The 21,099-nt window shown below is 42.9% G+C and overlaps 1 protein-coding gene across 7 annotated transcripts in view; it reads left to right on the forward strand.

Moving 5' to 3' along the window:
* The window catches only part of FHOD3 (formin homology 2 domain containing 3), a 494,140-nt gene that overhangs the window by 339,581 nt on the left and 133,460 nt on the right, over positions 1–21,099 (forward strand). For 6 of the 7 annotated variants that reach the window (XM_082667774.1, XM_082667775.1, XM_082667779.1 and 3 more), the window contains 4 exons: positions 7,469–7,561; positions 10,342–10,695; positions 11,109–11,183; positions 15,012–15,125. In XM_082667774.1, the coding sequence (XP_082523900.1) occupies positions 7,469–7,561; positions 10,342–10,695; positions 11,109–11,183; positions 15,012–15,125 (636 nt within the window). The remainder of the gene's footprint in view (positions 1–7,468; positions 7,562–10,341; positions 10,696–11,108; positions 11,184–15,011; positions 15,126–21,099) is intronic. The other variant, XM_082667777.1, reaches the window with a different exon arrangement.

A 21,099-nucleotide genomic window follows, 5' to 3' on the forward strand; every position in this document is an offset into this window, starting at 1 on the left:
GTGTACGTGTTGGAGCAGGAGAGTGTCATGTGTAAAGTCCCATCTTGTCCTCTGGTCAGTTCCTTGCTTGGCCTTCTGAGTTTTGCCCCAAGAGCACTGTGGACATTTTTCTCACTTGAGTACTTCCTGGTACAATTAGATTAATGTCTTTCTCCCCTACAGACCTGTAAACATTAAGGGTGAGAACCTCTACTAACCACTGTACCCCTGCATCTTGCACATAATAAATGCTCAATAAATAATTGTTGGGTAAATGGAGAGCCCTTGCCCCATGGTTACACTTCTTCACTTTTAAAAATGTTTGTATTGTTACTTATTATGGGAAATCTCTGTACCTTGTGCTTAATTTTGCTGTGAAACTAAAACTGCTCTAAAAAATAAAATCTATTTAAAAAATTCTAATTTTCCAGAATTGAATTAATCATAATCCTTAGTTCATGATACACTGACATCATTGGTCCATGTGTGGCCCTCTCCTAGTTTATTTATTTTATATAAATATAAATATTATAAACATGATTAGTATTATTAATATTATTAATGTTATATAAATACTAATATAAAGAACATCCATGAGACTACGGTCTAGCTAGAAACACAGAGCATTACCTTTAACTTACTATGAGCTTCCAACTTTCACATCTCTGAACCTGGGTAACCAGCACTCTTAAATATCGTTTAGTGTTGTCTTATGGGTTTGTTGTTATTTGTTTTTAGTATTATCATATATATATATATATATATATATATAACAATAGTATATTATACAATTTTGCCTCTTTGAACTTTATAAAAAATATTAGAATATTGTAGTTTCTCTTTGCACTTGTCTTCACTCCACATCATGCTTCCAGTGTTCATCCGTATTGTCATGTGATGCTGAAGGTCTTCCATTTTCTCTGATTGGAATATACCACAGTCTAGTTATCCTTTCTCCCATTGGTGAGCATTTGGGTTGTTTCCATCGTTTGGTAATTACAGACAGTGCTGCTGAGAATATTCTCAGACTCATATCCCGGTGCACATACTTCGGCATCCCTAGAGAGGGTTTCTCAACCTCGGCACAGTTGACATTTTGGACCAAAAGTATTCGGTGCAAATGTTGTTGTGGAGGGCTGCCTCGTGCATTGTAGGATGCAGCATCTAAGACTAGATGTCTCCCGACATTGACAGATGTCCCTTAGGGGGCAGAAGCACCTGGTTCAGAACCACTGCCCCAGGCTACAGCAATGCCACTTCTAGGTGATGTCAGTCATATTCATGATATGAATGCTTAACTTTGTGAGATAGTGCCAATTATTTTGCCAGCGTCATTATGCTAATGCACACTCCTATCAGCAGTATATGAGAGCCAGTTGGTCTAAATGCTCTTCAGTGCTTAGTATTATCTTCAGACATCTTAATTTTGCCAAGCAGATAAAAAATGGTATCTCATTGTAGTTCCAATTGAGTTCTATTAAACTCTGACTGATTTATATTTAAACTTCGGTTTTAAAATATCATTTCATATAAATGTATTGGCCGTGGTTGTATATTTTGCTCACTTTTATAGTTGTGTTTCTACTGATTTTTAAAATATATTTTTTTCATATTCCTGATTTGAGTTTATGTCTATTAGATGTCTTGAAATGTCTGCTCCAAATATGTTGCTTAACTCTTCCTCATCCTGATTGCTTTGGTCCTAGAATATACTTTAATACTGTTTTAAATGTTTCTATTGTACTTTTAGAACATCTCAGCAACATCCATTTTCCTTCTTGTTTTTTGAAGCCTAAGATACGTGACGTCAGCCTGAGACCCGAATTTGAGAAAGTTAATTTGACTTTGAAGGAAACTGTGCCCTGCAGAATTGGTCAGGCGGTGGGCCTGTTGCTTTTCCAACGTGAAGAGGGTGGCCTCCAGTCTGGGACTGTTTGTGGTTAAAAGGAGACTAGCTGATGGGTTCAGAACAGGCCTGTGCCCTAGAGTAACTCCCTATCAATTACAAACAAGCAGAATACCCCTAGAGGTATTTGAAAGCCAGAGACCAAAGACCCAGAATGCCTTAGAACAAGTATAAACAAAATTAAGTTATACTTTAAGAGACAGTTCAGCTAGGGAAAAAGCAAAATTGTCTGAACTAATTCTTCAGTCTTAAATATTGGCAGCATAAAATATCATTCCATTTGACTAATTCTACTAGGATGAAACCAAATAAAATCAAGCATAGAAAGTCCCGTGCCCTACGAGAGGGTATTTCCTTCTTCATGCATTTGAGTTGTAGGGCAAGGCCAGTGCTTTGACCATGGGACTTCCTGGAAGTGGATTCCCTGAGTGAGTCATTGTGCTGCCTGCCCTTGGTCCTGCTCTGCCACTCATGATAGCAAAGCTATGATATACACAAGTCATCAGAAGATTTATTGCAGGGTCAGAGATGTTGAGCCCAAAGAGGAAACAGGTTGGGATGTTATCAGAATCACTGTCTTCACACATCTGTAAGACAGCTACATGCAAGAGAGGAGGATCAGAAATACACAGCTTACACAGGTGGAAGTTATAAAGGGGAAAGTGTTACTATCTGCCAGTGATTGGGAATGCTTTGCCCAGTACTATGTCCTCTTCCTTAGTGAATCAAGCAGAGTTCTTGATTATTGAGTAATTGATTGAGTTGATGATTGATTGTTGAGTTCTTGATTATTGAGTTCTTGATTATTGAGTTCTTGAGTATCCATTAGTGGGGGATGGTAGAGATTTCCTAAGAAGGCTCCAAAGCCAGTGACGATGATGGTGATGATGATGATGGGAGCTAATAGCTAAAACAAATTGATTTGCTCACTGTATACTGCTCCTTTTCAAAGTGCTTTACATATTAACCCAGTCCTCCTAGAAGGTAGGTACTGTTGATACCCTAAATTGGGATGAGGAAAGTGGGGCCCAAGGTCACACAGCTGGTAAATTATGGAGCTGGAGTACAACCCAGGCAGTTGGCTCCGAGCCTCTCCAACTCCAGCAGACTTTGCTTCTAAATGACTTTACCACCTGGGAGAACAAATGAAGTCAAGTCATTTTGGAGGATGGGGCTCCCTGTTTTGAGTTAAAGAGGAGAGACCCATTGGTTGGCAGGGTAGAGATCTGTGGGTTCTGGGCAGACCAGAAGTAATAACATTTGCAAATTCCTGATCAAGATGAGGGAAGGTAGCCTCAGGCTGAAGGTTGAGGGTACAGTTTTTAACTTGACTGCTGTCAGAGCAGAAAAGGACTGCCAACAAAAAGGACTGTGCTGTGTGAGGGTGAGCTGTACCAGGCTCGGAAGGAGAGATGAGGTGTGCTCGTTTGTGGCTTGTGGCATTACAGGAGGAATGCTGTCTTCACTGTTCCACTGGCTTCCTTGTTTCTGACAGAAGCACCCCTCAATCCAGGTATGGGGTATATAACCATGGGGTTGTACCAATACTTCTTTCTTCCTTTCCTGCCGCATCTAACCAGTCACCAAATTCAGCCAAATCTGTTTTAATTTTTTTCGGATCCATCTCTTTTTCTTTAGCTCCACAGCTGTCACCCTCTCTGCCCTACCTCTTTATGAGGCTTGCATAACCTTTATTCCATAAACTGATCAGCACATTTTAAGAAATAGGAATTATAGATCAATCTCTTTCCAGTATATGTAAAAAATTGTTAATAATATTATAACCAACTATACTTCAATTTAAAAAATTCTTAATATTAACAAATAGAACCCAGGTGTTTATAAAAAGGGTAACATGGTATAACAAGGTGGGGTTTATTGCTGGTATGCGAGGTTCGTTTAACCTTTTAAAAGCAGTTTTGTAATTCATTGCATTTACAAAAATAAAGGGGAAAATCATATGATTATCTTGATAAATGGAAAGAAAGCATTTGATAGAATTCAGTACTCATATATGGTAAAAACTCTTAGCGAACAAGGAAACTTCTTTGATCTGATAAAGAATAAAAAATCTGTGGCAAAGCTCATATTTCCTCTTGATATTTGGGACAATGAAGAGATGCTTACTGTCATCACTTCAGTTCAATGTAATATTGCAGTTCCCAGCCAGTGTAATAAGGCAAGAAAAAGAGAGGCATAAGAATTGGAGCAAAATAAATACAACCATCGTTACTTACAGACGATATGACTGTCTATATAGGAAATCTAAAGGAGTCTATATAAAAAGTATTACAATTAATAAATTTGGAAAAGTTGTTGGATACAAGGTAAATTTACCCCCCAAATCAATTTTATTTCTATATATCATCAAATAAATAGAAAATTAAATTGGAAATTGATAACATGTACAATAGCATTAAAATTTATATTTAGAAATAAATTTAACAGAAAATATATAAGACCTCTACTGAAAATTTAAAGCTTTAAAAGAAATGAAAGAATATTGGAATAAGATTAAATCTAAATAAAGGATATACCACAGCCATGGGTTGGAAGACTCAATATGTAAAATTGTCAGTTCTAATTTGTGTATAAATTCAATAAAATCCCAACTAGTAGTCCATCTAGATTTTGGTGAAAATTGACAAGCTGATTCAAAAATTCTATGAAAGTATAAAGGGCAAAGGACTGACTTTGCAATGTCAAGGTCTATCATAAAACTGTAATAATTAAGATAGTATTCATGCAAAGATTCAGGCAGAGTATTCACGCAAGGATAGAAAAATTGACTAATGATGAGAAAAAGTCCAGAAACCCACAGATATATACTTGATTTGTGATAAAGATGATAGTAACATGGGGCAAATATGGCCTTTTTACTAAATGGTTCTGGGCTGATTGTATGTCCACGTGGGGAAAAAATGTATCTTACCCCTATCTCATATGATACACAAAATAAATTATGGATGGACTGCAAATTTAAATGTGAAAGGTTATATAATAAAGCTTTTAGAGGGTCACATAAGAGAATGCCTTTAAGACCTTGGTGTAATCAAAAAAAAAAAAAAACAGGACAAAAAAGACACTAACCATCAAAGAAAAAAAGATAAATAGGGCCCCATTAAGCTTAAGAACGTATGTTTATTAAAAGATACCATGAAGTGAATGCAAAGGCAACCCACAGGGAAAACATATTTGCAACACTAGAATATGACAAATTACTTGTGTCCAAATTATGTAAAGAATTTCTACAAATAAAAAGCCTTTTTTTTTTTTAGTTTATTTATTTATGGCTGCATTGAGTCTTCGTTGCTGCGCGTGGGCTTTCTCTAGTTGTGGCGAGTGGGCGCTACTCCTTGTTGTGATGCTCAGGCTTCTCATTGTGGTAGCTTCTCTTGTTGCAGAGCACAGGCTCTAGGCACTCGGGCTTCAGTAGTTGTGGCTCGCGGGCTCTAGAGCACAGGCTCAGTAGTTGTGGTGCATGGGTTTAGTTGGTCCACGGCACGTGGGATCTTCCTGGACCAGGGACTGAATCTGTGTCCCCTGCATTGGCAGGCGGATTCTTAACCACTGCGCCACCAGGGAAGTCCGAGCCTTTTCTTTTTTTTTTAAAGGCAAAGTACTTACACACTTCAAAAAGAGGATATCTAAATAGACATTAAAAGTATGATAATGTGCCCATCTTCATTAGTCATCGGGGAGAGCAAAGTAAAACCACAATGAGACATCATCACACACAGATTAGATAGCAAATGAAATAGACAAAAATATAAAATCTTGGCAAGGATGTGGAAGAACCAGAATGCTCATATACTGTCTATGGGAATGTAAATTCATTCATTCATTTAAAAAAATTGTTTGACAGTTTCTAATAAAGATGAATTTAAGCATATCTCATGACCCAAAACACTAAAACACATGTACTCCAATATCTATAACAGCCCTATTCAAAATGACCCCAAACTGAAAGGTACCTGATTATCATCAACAGTAGAATGGATAACTAAATTATAGTATATTCATGTAAGAGAATACTATACAGCAATGAGAAAGAATGATCTTCAAGTACTTATAACAATATAGATGAATCTCACAAGTGTAATATTGAACAAAAGGAGCTGGATACAGTATGGTTCCTTTTAGATGGAGAAGGAAATCAGGCAAAGCTGACCTGTGCTGTTTCCAGTAGGGGAGGGAAGCAGTTCAAAGGGAGCATTAAAGGAATGCTGATTATGTAGATGTATCTGTTCTGTGAAACCTCAGGGATTCGTGTCCTCTTCTGTATGTATTTTATATTTCAGTAAAAAGAAAAATCAATTGAAGGAGAGTGGGGCAAAAGAGTTACAGATTTTGGCAGAATGATGCCTACAGTGGGAAACGGTCGATTCATAAGGATTGAAGGCAAGAAGGAGCTGGTGGACATTTAGGAAGTAGAGGAGGACACTGAGATTGAAGAAGAGTTACGGTGGGAGGAGAGGAATGAGAGATTTGGGGGAATGGGGGCTTGTGGTCGGGGGGTAGAAGTTTGGATGTAAGGTTTCCAAGGTGGGCTACTTAGGTGTGATGGTGAGGTCCAGCCTGTGAGGGCCTGAAGTGAACAAAGATGAAGGTCATTGGAGTTCAGGAGTTTTAATCCCTTTGGCAAGGGATTGAGAAGCTTGGGTAAGTGTTCCACATGGAACACTTGCATCTCATAAGTCACGTGTTGATAGGATTTAGAGGCCAAAGGAGGGTAATGATTCAGTTATCAAAGTCTGTATTTGTTTAGCTGCAAGGGCAAAACCCAAGTTAAACTACCTTAAGCAAAAATGAAAAGTTATTATCTTCTGTTAGTGAAAGGCCAGGGTGAAGCTTCAGAAGTATTGGATGCAAGTGTTAAAACTGTCATGGAGACTGCTTTCCTCTCTCTCCATGTCTGTCCCTCTCTCTCCAACTCTGCTGTTCTTGGGCCGGGGTCACTCACAGGCAGCCTTCCTCCACTAGACTTAGGGTGTGCTTGTACCTTCTCATCCCTGAAGGCACCAGGAGAAATCCCAGGGGTGGCCCAGATTGACTCCACCTGGACCATGTGTTAACCCTTGAAGTGGGCGGGGGGATCAGCCCCCCACCCCCAAACACATTGACTGAGAATGAGGGAGTGACATGCAAAAACCATCCGTCCACCGAAGAGGGTGGTGCAGGAAGGAATGCAGTGAAGACATGAGGACTTCTCGCTGCAGGCGCTGGGCAGCCCTGAGAACAGCCACTGCATGACTCTGTATGCAGAAGGAGAACCACCTGGGAGCCTGCCCAAGGCCAGAAGCTGTTGTGAATCATGTGTGGTAGGGGGATGGGAGGAGTGGGGTCGGGGGTTGCAGGCAGTAGCATCCAGCCAACTTGACAAAGAAATTTGGCTTATGCTGGGTTATTGCATCTCCAGCCCCACTCAGGTTTCCCCATCTCACAACTGCCTCCTCTAAGTGTGCTCTTTTCATTTCAGCCAGCTGGAGTTTTTCTGCTTCATCTTCCTGTTTGTCTGTAACGCTCATCTTGCTTTCCCATCTTGTCTCTATGTGCATTTCTCTTTTCCTGGCCTTGCCTCAGGGTCGAGGAGGAGGAGGAAGAGGAGCAGCCAGTCACGGAGCCCAATTCAGAGGAAGAGAAAGATGATGATGCCCCCTGTCCGGGCACGGACAGGTACCGAGGGCTGCACACTCCCCGGCTCCCACCACAAGCCTGGAGTCTCCTTCCTAACGGATAGTTTGCAGCCGCCCTGCAGTAGCCTCCTCCCTTCCTCACTAGCTCCCACCGGCAAACGTTTACACGGAGCCACAGAGTGACTAGTTTTATAGAAATAACAGCACGTTTTCCCTAGAGAGCCGTATTTTTTACGCAGACGCTGCTTTGCCTAACCTTGCTTTATGGGAGACACACCCAGGAGCTTTTCTCCCCACTGTCCCCTCCCTCATTGAGTGCTTCGGCTCAGTCAGATTGACAGTAACTAACGGGATGTTCCTCTCTGCTCAGAAAACTTTAACCCTGTCTGCACTGTAGGAAGAATAATTCCACGTGTCCCCTTCTTGCTACTAATTTTACCAGTACAATGTTATCTATAATGTGTGGATGACTGCTGGAGGGATAATGCATTTTGATTTTTATCCAAATGGACAGGAACACTTTTCACCCCATGTAGCATAGAAAAAATTCCCAGCATTTATTTGCATGCCTAGAATAACTACCATAGCTCTACAGCCCTTTGGGGGAGTTTTCTGTCCTCCACTCACCTCTCCAAGGTGCATCCTTTCTGTCTTCGGGCAGTGTGAACAGACACAGGCACCTTGCAGATACGTGTAAATTTTGTGGTATTTTCCCCAAATGATGTCTGTATGAAAAATAAAAATTGATCATGGGTAAGTTCATTTTCTGATATTCAAAAATAATTCTAGAACTGAAGGGTTCCTTCACTTGATTGATTACGCTGCCAACTGATACTGTTGCTGTTAGTTTTTCCACAAATAAGCAAAGTCAAAAGGACCTTGGATGAATTAGGGTAAAATCTTTCTCTTACCAAGTTCAAAGTTAATGTGATTCTTTGCTGCTGTGGCCTCATTCTTGGGGCCACCGGTGCACGTAAAAGTTCTCAGACAGGCTCATTTGACGTGCTGAGATGCCCACCCCTCCCGGGGTCATGGAATCCTCTCTGAACTGATTGCTTCCGCCCTTTGGAAATGTCTGGGAAGAAGCCAGCTGGATGTAGAGAGAGGAAAGGAATGACCTAGTGACAGAGAGTGAGGTACATATTCCAGAATGAGATGGGGAGAAAGGTCGGCATTAACCAAGGGCCCCCACCCATGCCGAGTGCCATGCCTGGGGGTAGTGCCTTTAGTTAGGGATGCTCTGGGAGGGGAGGAGGTTCAATTGACAGTCCCAACTTAAGGTCAAAAATGAGTCACAGAAAATTTTGTGGACCCTCAATAAATACATCGGTGTGGCTCCACACGTGCTTAAATGTGCATGGTATGTCCCACCCACAAACTTTTCACCCCCAGGGACTCAAACAGTTCAGCAGTACCTACAGAGCAGATGGAGGAACCTGGCTGGAAAGAGCAGCCTCCAAAGGCGTCCCTACTGACTCGTGCTGTCTTTACATGGGATTGTTATTAGCGGTAGATGGTGGTTTATCCTGTCCTCTGCAGTGTCTGTGACTATATGACTGATTCTGGAGGGTGTCTTCATCAGAGATGATACAGTTAGACTTTTCGGTTTTAGGAAGCAAAGGTGTGCATATTAAACACCAGGGTTTGACCTTAAACAAACCCTGCGTTCATTAACATTGATCTGCATGTTATTTCTTCCCTGATGTCAACCTACTAGACTTAAAAGTGGTGGGAAAGATTCTGCTTACTTCTGTGGGCTTGGTGTCTTCCACTGCTTCCCCTTCCTGCTGGCTGCTTCCGTGTGTTTGCACTCCATGTGTGCCCACCACGTGTGCCCCCTGTGTGTGTGTACCACCTTTGCCAGGCCTGCCCTGGGCACTGCAGTGTGGTCTCATCCCATCCTCCCCTTGAGCCAGGGAAACCTGTATGTCCCTGCCCTTATATACAGACGGAGCTCTGGATTTGAGGTAGGAAACAAAACAGCTCACATCCCTTTCCCAAGTGGGCATGGCTGGGAGTCAAGTTCTCTGGGGAAAGGACTATGGTTTTGAAAACTGCAGAGTTTAATGTAGATTCTGCTGTTACAAAGGTAGGCTTCAAAATGTCTAAGTGGTCTAAATCCAGTCCCCTGAAGATGGAAAGTCTTCATAACTGTATCTGTGGCAGAATGAGGCATGCCTGCAGGAGTCTAGACATCTAGGGCTTAGTGGTAGAGGAGGCCCTGGGGAAAGTGTGAACCGGGCAAAATGTGTCTTCACTCTGCCCGCCCCTCATTTCCAGCTCTTTGCCTTTCTTGCTGGCATCTTTTCTCCTTCTCCACACTTGCTTTCCAGAAAGGATCTGAAAGCAGTGACTGTAAGTATGGGGCTTGTGGGATACCTCATCCTCAAGTTTGGGTGTTTCAGGAGGAGGGCAGATCCCCCGTTTGATCAAGACAAAGAAATGAAGTTCAAATTGTGGAAATTCCGGTGCCGACACAACCAGTGGGGAGAAACTTGGGGATTGAGGGGCAGGTGCAGAAGAGCCTTTGAGGTTCCACTAAATCCCCTCATCAAGGCCCTTGTATGCTCAGAGGCCAGATGGGTCTTACCCCCCAGATAGGCAAGCCCAGGGCGCCAGGATTATTGGGAAAACCAGGGCTTCTGGCTTTTATGCTGCAGCTCGAGAAACACAGCTGGACTCTTAAGTGAGCGTCCCTAACAGTAGTGAGCTTTGACGTGTCTTTTTCTCTTTCCTAACTTTTGCTCCCTCTCTCCCAAATCTCTTTTCCTCCCCTTCCTTCCCCCTCCTCCTCTCCTCCTCTCCTCCGTGCTGACCCAGGGTTGAGGCCAGCCCTGCCTCAGAGCAGGTCCCCGCCGGAAAGGATGCTGCTCGCGAGAGTCCAGCCCTCCCCGCGGCCTCCAGTGCCTCCTCCCCAGGAAAGCAGCTCCCGGCCGGCAGTGCGGCGGAGACCCCCTTGCGCAGAGGGTCCTCAGGGCCTGCCCTGCGGGCGCCCTCCACGCCCTCCCCGGCTTCTCAGCCCTTCCGCGCCGCACCCGGCCCCCCGCAGGCGTCACCAACCGTAGAAAAGCTGCCCTATGTGCTTCACAGCCCCTTCCACCTTTTCTCCTATGACTTTGAGGACTCGCCCTTGTCCACCAAGGAAAAGGAAGCCGAATCCCAGCAGGAAAGCAGGTAGATCCGGCCCACGTGATGGCCTGTGCGAGGCTAACCCGGGGACGGTGACGCAGCGCCTTAGCTGCATCCTCGGGCTTGTCTTTCGTTCGCTGCGTTTGCGGAGATTCCAGTCAGAGCAGAGGGCAGTTGTGGTGTGAGCTCCCTGGGCGCTCACTAATTACCAGTATGTAGGCAAAAGGCAGAAGAGAAAATTCCCGCTGCTTGAATTGAGGAGCTCTTGTGTTATAATGTAATTACTAAAGATGGATTTTTGAATTTAAGGTTTATAAAAATTTGCACAGTCTGTCAAAATCTACACATTTCAAGCCCATCTCTCTAGCACGGGCTCTCTTTTGATCTGCGGAAGGCAGCCAGGTGCTTTGTCAGCTCTCCAGGCAGCGTTTTGAGTGGGGTTTTCCTTCGTTTAACAGTTCCTCTGATTCTCTCCATCCGAGCACGTATTCTGCCTCCGAGCCTTACAACTTCCGGTCTTTCTCTTCCAATAGGTGGGTGTCTTTTCTTTATCTCCTCTCCCTTTTCTATAGCTTTCTGTTTTTATTCTAATGTATGTAAGTTTCTTTCAGACATTGCTCATAGCTTCCCACGAGATGGCAAACAATTGCAGTTTGAATCACTTCACAGGCATTAGTATAATTACATTATTTAAGTATGGACACCTCAATGATTCTTATGCAAACCGGAGATGAGGCAAAGGGAGGGAGGTGTTCAGATCAGAAGGGCACAGGGAATTTTCAGCAGGTGCTTGTCAGCTTGCCTGTGTGTCTGCCCTTCACTGATGCCTGGATCAGGACCTCTCTGCAGAGCGGGGAATGGGGAACAGAGGGTTTGCATATTTTAAACAATCAATTGTCCAAAGTCAATAATAAAAGTCAGTATTGACTGATGGCCACTCCCATATTAAGAGTAATTGCTAACATTTATTGAGCATTTGCTAACATTTGCTAACATTTATTGAGCATTTATTGAGAGCCAAGCCCTGTATTTTAAAGTATCACTTAACCCTGAGGAGGTAGGTTCTATTTCTAGCCCTTATATACAGTGAGGAAACTGAGGCACAGAGAGGTTGGGTAAGTGGGGAGTGGTGTCTACCAGAATGGCTTTGTATACCATCAGGAGTACGTGGCCTCCAGTTTGAACACCTCCAAACTACAGGTCCTCTACCAGTCTCTTTTAGGTCTAAAATTCTCAGTTATTGTGATCTTTCACACAGTTTTCATGAAATGCATCCAACATAGCTCTCATGTTCCCCAAGAACAGTATCCGTGTACAAGTCAGGAGCTGCACGTTTGACCGGAAGGAAAAATATCTTGGCAACCTCATCTTCCCCAGCAGGGTGGTGTTAGCCCAGGATGGTGATGGTCTCACAGCTTCTGACGGGGCTTTCCTGGGACCCAGGTCCCTCCCACTTGGTCCCCAGGCTTCAGTACCACTGACAGTCCTGGGGGATGAGAGCAATAGAAACATGGAAATGGACAAAACGAATATACACATAAATTGAGAAAAGCATCTGCATGTTTGTGAATGAAGATTGGCTTGGATTTCACTGAGAAAAGTTTACAATTTTTTAAATTATTTGACAGGAATTTGAATATTGTATAAATATCGTTCATGCCAATTAATTTTCTGATGTTCACTGACTGTGGTTTTCAGAGGTCTGTATGGCCACAGATTTGACTGCTCAGTGGTCAACTGAAATTGAATGGGTTATAATAGAGACCAACCAGTTAGTCATTAAAAAGAATTTTTTAAAAATACAAACACACCATTGTAAAGCAATTATACTCCAGTAAAGATGTTAAACAAACAAACAAACAAAACCAAAAAACGCCTTGTAGTGAATTGTATGATCCAGTTAGTTTGGCTGAAATTCAGAAGCAAAATTAGACCATGAGGTCGTTGAATTAATTGCTCAACCAGTAGAAAAACCAAAAGAGGGAGAACGACACTATGCTTGTTTTATTTCCATAACATCATCGAAACATAATTTTAGTGAAGTAATCCTGTTAAAACATTCTCTGGGATGCCCACTTTTGGTTGGGAAGGGGATGGTTTTAGATGTTTGCATAGAATAACAAGCTTAGTGTCCAGGCAGCTGGGTGATGCAGGGCTGACGCTGGAGCCCAGGGCCTGTCTCTGAGGACTTGGAGGTCCTGGGCAGCGTCCTTCCCTCCCAAGTGGGGCCCACTGCCTCCTGCTTCTCTCGCTCTCTTCCCTGCTGAGCTTGTGCTCCCCTCTCTGCTGCTTCCTTTCTTTTGTATATTCTCATCCTTTGCTTTTCTGTCTTCTCTGTGGCCTGTGGTTTTGGGGGCCCTCTCTTTTAATTTTTTTATTTAGGTATAATTGACATAACGTTATATTGGCTTCAGGTGTACAGCGTAGTGATTCAATATTTGTATAATTGGGGGCCCTCTTGAAAAAATCAAACCAATACTCACTTGGAGAAGCAGTAAACAACCTGTTGGACAGGTAGAGTGTTGGGACTTTAAGAGATGAGAAGATGAGTGTCCGGAAACCAAGTCCCATGAAGGTGGTATGTTAACAGGGGAGGATGGTGGGGTAGTACGGTGAGTCCCCATGTGCCTGCCAGAGTGCCTGGTACTTAGCAGAGGCTGACACATGATACCAAATAAGCAAATTAGAAGAGCAACAGCCAACACACCAGACTTAGCAACACAGGATAGATTTGGGATAATGTAAGTATTTTATTTCCCATTATAATAATGTAATTTGTTAAGGAAAACTGAAATTTCACCTCCGTATTCCAGTTTTAAAAACAGATGGCCTGGGCATCGCTGGTGGTGCAGTGGTTGAGAGTCTGCCTGCCGATGCAGGGGACACGGGTTCGTGCCCCGGTCTGGGAAGATCCCACATGCCGTGGAGCGGCTGGGCCTGTGAGCCATGGCCGCTGAGCCTGCACATCCGGAGCCTGTGCTCTGCAACGGGAGAGGCCACAACAGTGAGAGGCCCACGTACCGCCAAAAAAAAAAAGATGGCCTGTTTTTTTTACATTTTTCTACACGTGGTTTTTAACCTCTAAGAATATTTTTTACAATTGTGATCAAACTCAATGTGTAATATTATATCTTGATGTTACATGCAGTATGTGTGTGTGTATATTTGCCATGTTATCACTTATAAATTGGCAATCATTTTAATGGTTGTGTAATCTTCCATTGACGAATGTTACATCATACTTTCTTAGCCATTCTCACGTTGTTACCTGGTTGGGTAGTTTCTGGTTTTTTGCCATGATCTCAATGAGGCTCCAGTGAGTATCTTCCTGGGTGATATTTTAGTATATAAATAACCATAAAGTTATGTTAACGCCTCAAAAGTAGACCTACTTGGTCAAGGGGTATCCACATTTTGAGGTCAAATTGCTTCCTAGAATTAGCAATTCTAGGTTAGTTGGTGGGAGTTTATATTGGATTCACTGCATGGGGGAAGGTCTTTGTGCACTTATATCATAGTGACCCTTGGGGTCCCACACACTCCAGTACTGTGTCCTCACCAGTTTAGAAGAAGGAGTCGGCCCTACCCTGTAGCTGAGGAGGTTGTAAGGCAAAGCTCTGATCATGATAGCTAAATACAAATAGATAGCTAAAGAACAGCTATTCTGAAAAACAAAGAAAACTCTAGAATTTTACAAATCCTGAAACTTGTTAGAGATGACTGGGAAATGATAAAAGCTCATTTAAACCTAGTGGCTATAGTTTTGGTTCTAGGGAAATATTGGATGAAAACATTGAATACGTGCACCTCTAAGCAGCAGGCCAGCCTAGAAGGTCTGGGGAGAGTTTCTCCTTGATCCTTGGGCATGTGGTGAGATTATAGCATTTAATGGATGAAACTGATTCAGAAACATCTAAAGGAGAATTTTTAATCCGATGTTTCTTTAGCTAATCATCTGGTATTTTCTGCAGGCCTTTGATGCAATTAATGCTAATTGTGCCACCACGAGAGGCAAGAAAATCTTCAGATTCAATTGAAAGTAATTTGGATTCTTGATTTATGTTAGCAACTAGTTTTAATGTACACTTAAAAAGAAAGGAAATATGAGGGTTTTATTTAAACCCTTTGTCATAAACCCTGCTGCCTAACAGTTTTCGACTTTGGGAAATTTTTCTAATGAGAAATAAAACAAAGAAGTTACTAGTTTCTTCAAGTTAGGGTAATCACTAACAGTGCTAGCATTTCCAGACCTGTTTTTCTTGCAAAAATTAGCATAGTTTGCCACGTGTTATTCATTTATTGACTGGTACTCATTTTTCTGTCCCTTCCTGCCCCACAACTTAAATCTCTGCACTCTCCAGATACAGCAACTTTGGCAACAACTCTCATCACTCCTCGAGGCCTTCGTCTGGATCCAATGTGCCCATCACCCTCACGTCACCTCTTTCACCTCAACAGGAGCCCGGGCTGGAAAGGTGGGTTTTAGAAGAAGCATGGTGATGACTTCCCTGTCCTCAAGTGAAGGGAATCAGTTTGATTAAGAGGGCCCAAAGGAAAAGTGTAAATGAAAAGAATAATCTGAAATATTTCCCTTTACAGAATATAGCCCAAAGGTAAGAATCTTTTCTGTCTCTTTCGCATTGTGTACTAAGTAACTATTTTATTAGAGGTGATATTTTATTGGTAATACTGTCTCATCTCCCTACATACTATAGATAGGTATACCAGTTTGTTCTAAAATATTTAAATGTGAATGTTTCTATTCACCTCTTAAAAACTGGTCTAGAGTTTGTGTAAACCATGCAATTTGTCTTATACACATCAGTTTTCATCTCTGAATGATTCATTTTATGTAAATCAGGAGGTAATGGGCCTGTTAAGGTGTTGTGTTATTAAACCAGGACCTACCAGAAGAGAAACAAATTGTATGGGTCCATGGAAGGAATGTAACTTGGCAAGAGTACTAATTAGACCACCAGAAATGAACTGATTATTACTCCTAGAAGTGAATGATTGCACAGGATGTGTTTACAAGGGAAAGGTAAGACCTGTAATCTTAGAACAATTAAAAACAGGTACCCTTATATGGCAAGAGTGCTGAGTTAGAGAACACAGGCTAGGGTTCCAGCTCACTCAGTGGGAAGTTATTTAATCCCTGAGGGTAGATGCCCCTTATGCCAACCCTTACCTTAGAGGCTGGTTTTGATGAGCAGATGAAAAAGTACACATGAAAGCCTTGTGTGAACCCCACCGTGTGGGTCCAGCGGGAAGTGACGATGTATGATGATGAGATATAACTTCCAGCAGCTCGTGATTGATCAGATATTGAGACATGGGCAATTCACAGAAGTCATTTGCCTCAAATCCCGAATTTAAAACAAATTCTATCTGTATTCCAAATTCAAGTCGTCTCCTGTGCATTCTGAAGTGTGTTTTGCTGAGCGCTGCTGGTGGTTGGGGGTTTGGTTGGGATACAGAGCCCCAGGAGGAAGAGCTGTCCAATGGGGTTTACTTGGCCACACATCACCTGTAACTTCTAAGATGGTGCATAAACCCCATGGTGTCAAAATCCCAGGCTCCACAGTCCAGTGTGGTGCTGGGCTGGCCATATTTAGGCTCAGTTTGGTCTTGGTAATAAGGTAACAAGTTGATTACCCTGAAGACACTCTCTGCCCTTTACCCTAGGGCACCTCTTCTGGGGATCAGCTGAGGTTGCCTGTGCTCCCAGAGAGGTCACCAGTAAAGAGAACCCTTGTCCTATTAGATGTGAGATTTGGGGCTGAAGTGAGGAATATGAGAGTCGGACCGATATCACATCACATACCTCGCACATGCTTGGCTGCCAGCTCCTCGGGAGCAGGGAACCAGGCTCCATTCATTGCTGTGTCCCCCATGGTACCTGGGGCTGGGCTGTGGCAGAGTTGAAGTATCCAGGTGAATTATCCACTCATTGGTTGGAAAACAGTTTGGAGGTCCCTGAAGTTGAGAAGTTACAAGGATAGAAGGTCTGCAGGTTTCCCAAGCCCTGGCCTTTGGGGGACATTGTTCCCAGGTCCTAACGGAAGTCCCAGCCTCAGCCTACTGGAAACCCAGGTCCAGTCTGGGCTGTTCCAGGAGTGCAGGCCCCTGAAGGACTCCTGTCTGTGTCTCTTTCCCTGCTGGGGCTGGCTGAGTGTCCCCTGGGGTTGCTGGGGGATTAAATGAGGAAGGAAGGGGCTGGTTTGCAGAGAGGATAGAGTGCCCTGGGGGGAGGCTGGTCTTCATCCTAAGGCCCTGGGGCTTTAGAGTTTTGAAGCAGCTGGTGATGCTCTCTAATTTGTCAACAGTGCAGAAGGAGCCAGTGGGGCGAGGCTGCAGAGACAGGGACCGCCAGAAGCCGCCTCTGAGTCTGAGAGAGGTGACCATGACCAAGAAGGGCAGAGGCCTTGGGGCTTGAGAGGATCAGCGGGTTGGCTGCTGCTGGGAGGGTGGGAGCAGGGGAAGCAAAGTGAGGGTTCAGGCTTGCGGGAGCCTGTGGGTGTTAGAAACAAGGAACTGAGGTAGAAGATACTGGAAGAGAAGCAAATCGAGGATGGAGATGTTCATCTTGGGGCACGCAAGGCCTGAGGGGTCTGTCTGACACCCAGGGAGATGCGCCAGGAGCTGGGGAGGTGAGAACTCAGTGGTCCTCGGCTTGAAGAAGGCACTGGGTTCAGATTCCTTAGAAGGAGCCTGCATGCTGAGACCCAGTCACTGGGGACAGCAGGGGCCCGTCCTGTTCTCTCTTACTGTGCACTTCCACCATAGGAAATTCATTACATCCACTGTATCCACTAGCAAGGAAAGCTTCAAAGAGTTCCCTACTTCCTTTCCATTTGCATGGTTTTTTCAACTATCACCATCTGCGACTTTGAAAAACCATGGGATGGATCATTTGAAACATCAGATGTGCCATTTCATTAAGGCCAGGAAGCCACCAGGCCGGGCTGCATCATCACTTCTTACTCTCACCTTGCTAGCTTATGTTTTGTGACTATTAAAGAAAAGAAAAATCAAAGGGGCCCCAACTCCAAATCATATCTGTATACTACCACCCAAGCATATTATGTCAGTTGTATTTATGATAATGTGTATTTTCATACAGTTTATTTTTTTCTTTTTCCTATTTAATAACAGGATTCTTTGGATGTCATCCATAATCCATTTTTACATTTACAAATATCTTCTGCCTTATTAAGATACATGATTGTTTTTACCGAGGTATATACTTCAGTAGAGTTTGTAAGATTTATCATTGAGGTGTTTTATAATACCCATAATTATTGAAACTGAAAAGAAAACTCTTAGGAAAAACATTGAGCTATTATGAACAATTGCAAATTTGCAACGAGAACCCACATGTTCTGTCAGAACACTCCTGACTAATAAACAGCATGACAGGGCCCCATGCAGTACCAGGCAGTTCTAGAAATCCTTTCCCTTGATTTGGAAGCAAGTCTTACTTCTCTGAAGTCCTAGGAAAATCAGGCCAACTAAAACACTCCTTCAGGCAAGTCAGACGATTTGGGACTACAGCTGGGCATCACTGTGAGTTTGGAGTTTTCCATCTTTTTCCCAAGCATATGAATGTGTTGGATGTTAATAAAACTCGGAATGATAAATCAACCTAGAAAGGAAGAACTGAAGAAACAATATATAAATTAAATCAAGGCAGGGGTATTAAAACGAATCCATCTCCACATCTCCTAGTACAGTCTTCATTTATACGGCTCTTTTCGAAACAGAGTGTAGCATTGATTTTCATGAAATTGCAACTTGAGTTGTGCCCGAACAAAACAAAATAAGAAAACCGGAACTATTTGCAAAAGCCCTCAGGGATACAAGATGCAACTGTCTAATGAAAGCAGACTTTTAAAATGCTTCAATTTTGAAAATGTGATTTTTGAGTGGAAATGTTCTAAATATTTTCTTTTTAAAAGAAAACAAAATTCCAAGACTATTTGAACCATTCACGTTCAAACATTCAAATGAAACAAACGAGCAAACAATAATCACAGCACAGTCACTGCGGCTCTGGTCAGAGCTCATCCTCTCTCCATCCCTGCGGCGCCATCCCCATCTGGTGGCCTTTTCAGAAGTGGCAGCTGGAGGCTTGTCTGGTGATGTGACAGCAGTTACGGAGGGAGTTTGGGGGAATGGTAAGTCTAGTGCGGGGGGGGGGGGTTGAAGGTGCTTTGAGGCGGGTCAGTCTTTGTGCTGGGGCTAGGAAGTAAGTGCTCTGGGAATGAGGCCCCCTGGAGTGAGGGGAATGAGCAGGTGAAGATGCTGAGAGCTCAGTGGGTACACCTTGGAGATTTTAGGAGGCCAGGGAGGACTTCCCTGTAGACCTGGCAGTATGTGCCGTAAGCATTGACTCTGCTCTCTTTCCCCCTTATAATAGCGCTGTTGTCTACTGTAAATGGCAATCACCTGCCTGTTTTACAGACTAATGTCAGGAGTCCTTAGAAGTTTGGGAATTGTCTGCCTTGTATAGTCGTCCCAGCAGAGTTTTTCTGACTTCCTGGAAGACTATAAGCCCAGATATTAGTAGTGACACTTCCTTTGGGAATAAATGGATAATAAGGGATGAATAAAGGATGCAACTTTAAATTCTGTTGTATTACTGTTTATATGGGCTTAGCATGTATTGTATACACAGTATAACATTTGAAAGGTGTGAAGGGGTGCACAGTGCAAGTGAAGCTTCCTCCTACCCAGAAGCAACCACTCCTAGCAATTTCTTATGTGTACTTCCAGAGATATTTTACGTTAATATCAGCATATATGTGTTTAATATAGCTTTACACAAATAGTAATACACTACACAAACTACTCTGCATCTGGCTTTTTCACTTAAAAATATATCTAGGTTCTTTTTCCACAGCAATACTTGTAGCTTTTGCATTCTTTTTAATACTTTGTTCTCTGGGCACTTCTTCATATACCTAGTCCTGTAATGATGGGCCCTAATCTTTTGCTATTACAAACGATACTGCAGTGTAATCTTTATCCATGTGTCTTTTTGTCCATGTGTCATTTTGCACATGTGTGATTATCTCTAGGATAAAAGCCCAGAAATAGATTGAGTAAGTCAAGTTTTTGTATTTCTAAAATTTTGATTGATTTTTGCCAAGTTGCTCTTCGTGAAGTTTGTACCAGTTTTGGTTCTCAACCACAGGTGTGTGAGAGAGCTTTTTTCCCCACACCTCTGCCAAAGAGGTGTTGTTCAACTAGTCAACCATTTTCCCCCAGTAGTGAAGAGTTGTGTGTCATTAACATTTAAATTTGCATTTCTTACTATGAATGTGATTGAGCATGATTTCATATGTCCGGGTACCTTTCCTTTTCTGTGAATTTTTGGTTCACAATCACTGTTCTTTTCCTTATTGAGGTATACAGGTTCTTTATAAACTGCAATAGGTGAACCAATTATTTTCCTCAGTCGTTGGTCTTTTTACAACGTTTATGGTGTTTTTACCATAACGGTTTAGATTTTGGAGTCAAGTTTATTAATCTTTTCTATCTTCTGGGTTTAGTGTTCCTTATGAGGACAGCCTTTTCTCCCATGGTTTCTTCCATTATTTCTATAGCTACAGTTCTCACATGGAAATATTTTCTCTATCTGGAAGTTATTTTGGCATATGGTATGAGGCAGAGATCCAAGTTACATTTTTTCACTTGTTTGAGTACCATTTAGTGAACAATCCATCACTTCCCTATCGATTTGTCATATACCAACAGGAATATGGGCTCGTTTATGTGTCTGTGCAAGCTGTTCCCATAGGAGCATTTCCCATCTCCTCTGGTGCCCACCTTCTCGGATGGATCAACTGTTTGAGGCCGTCAGGAGCCCCCCTTCCTCCCAGTTTTTGGAATATGACTGTATCATGTGCTACCTTGAAATAGTCCGTTATTTTTGTCATATGCTGTTGTGGGGTTTTGTATGGTGGTTGACTGTGCTGCGATAAAGAGAATGGGAACATCTGGGGAAGCTGGGACCAAGCAGCTAGGATGAGGAGAGTGGGAGCCTGCTGTACTGAGCTCAAGGCCCCCTCACTTCCTGTGACCCCCTAGGACACCTGTCCCTACCACTGATATCATAACTCCTCCCTCTGAATGAAAGTCTCCGTTTCCATGCATTTCCTGCCTATCTTCGGTTACTTTCACTCTTGTAGTTCTTAGCTGCTTGCAGGCCCAGTGACCATTGCCCCGAGTATAATTTGCTGCTACCTGTGTCTCCCTCATCCTGATTTTCTCCTCCACGTGGACTGCTCTGTATGGGTGTCTGGATGCTTGTGTCTTTCTGTTCTAGTCTGCTTTGGCTTTTATTATTTCTGGCCTTTGCTAGTATCTACGTATGCCTTGAGGTTCTACTTGTCTGGTTTTCAAATCACTGCTTTTTCCAAATATATGATCCATGTATTTTTCTGG

This window comes from Grampus griseus (assembly GCF_964374135.1).
Source record: "Grampus griseus genome assembly, chromosome: 12".
Taxonomy (NCBI): domain Eukaryota; kingdom Metazoa; phylum Chordata; class Mammalia; order Artiodactyla; family Delphinidae; genus Grampus; species Grampus griseus.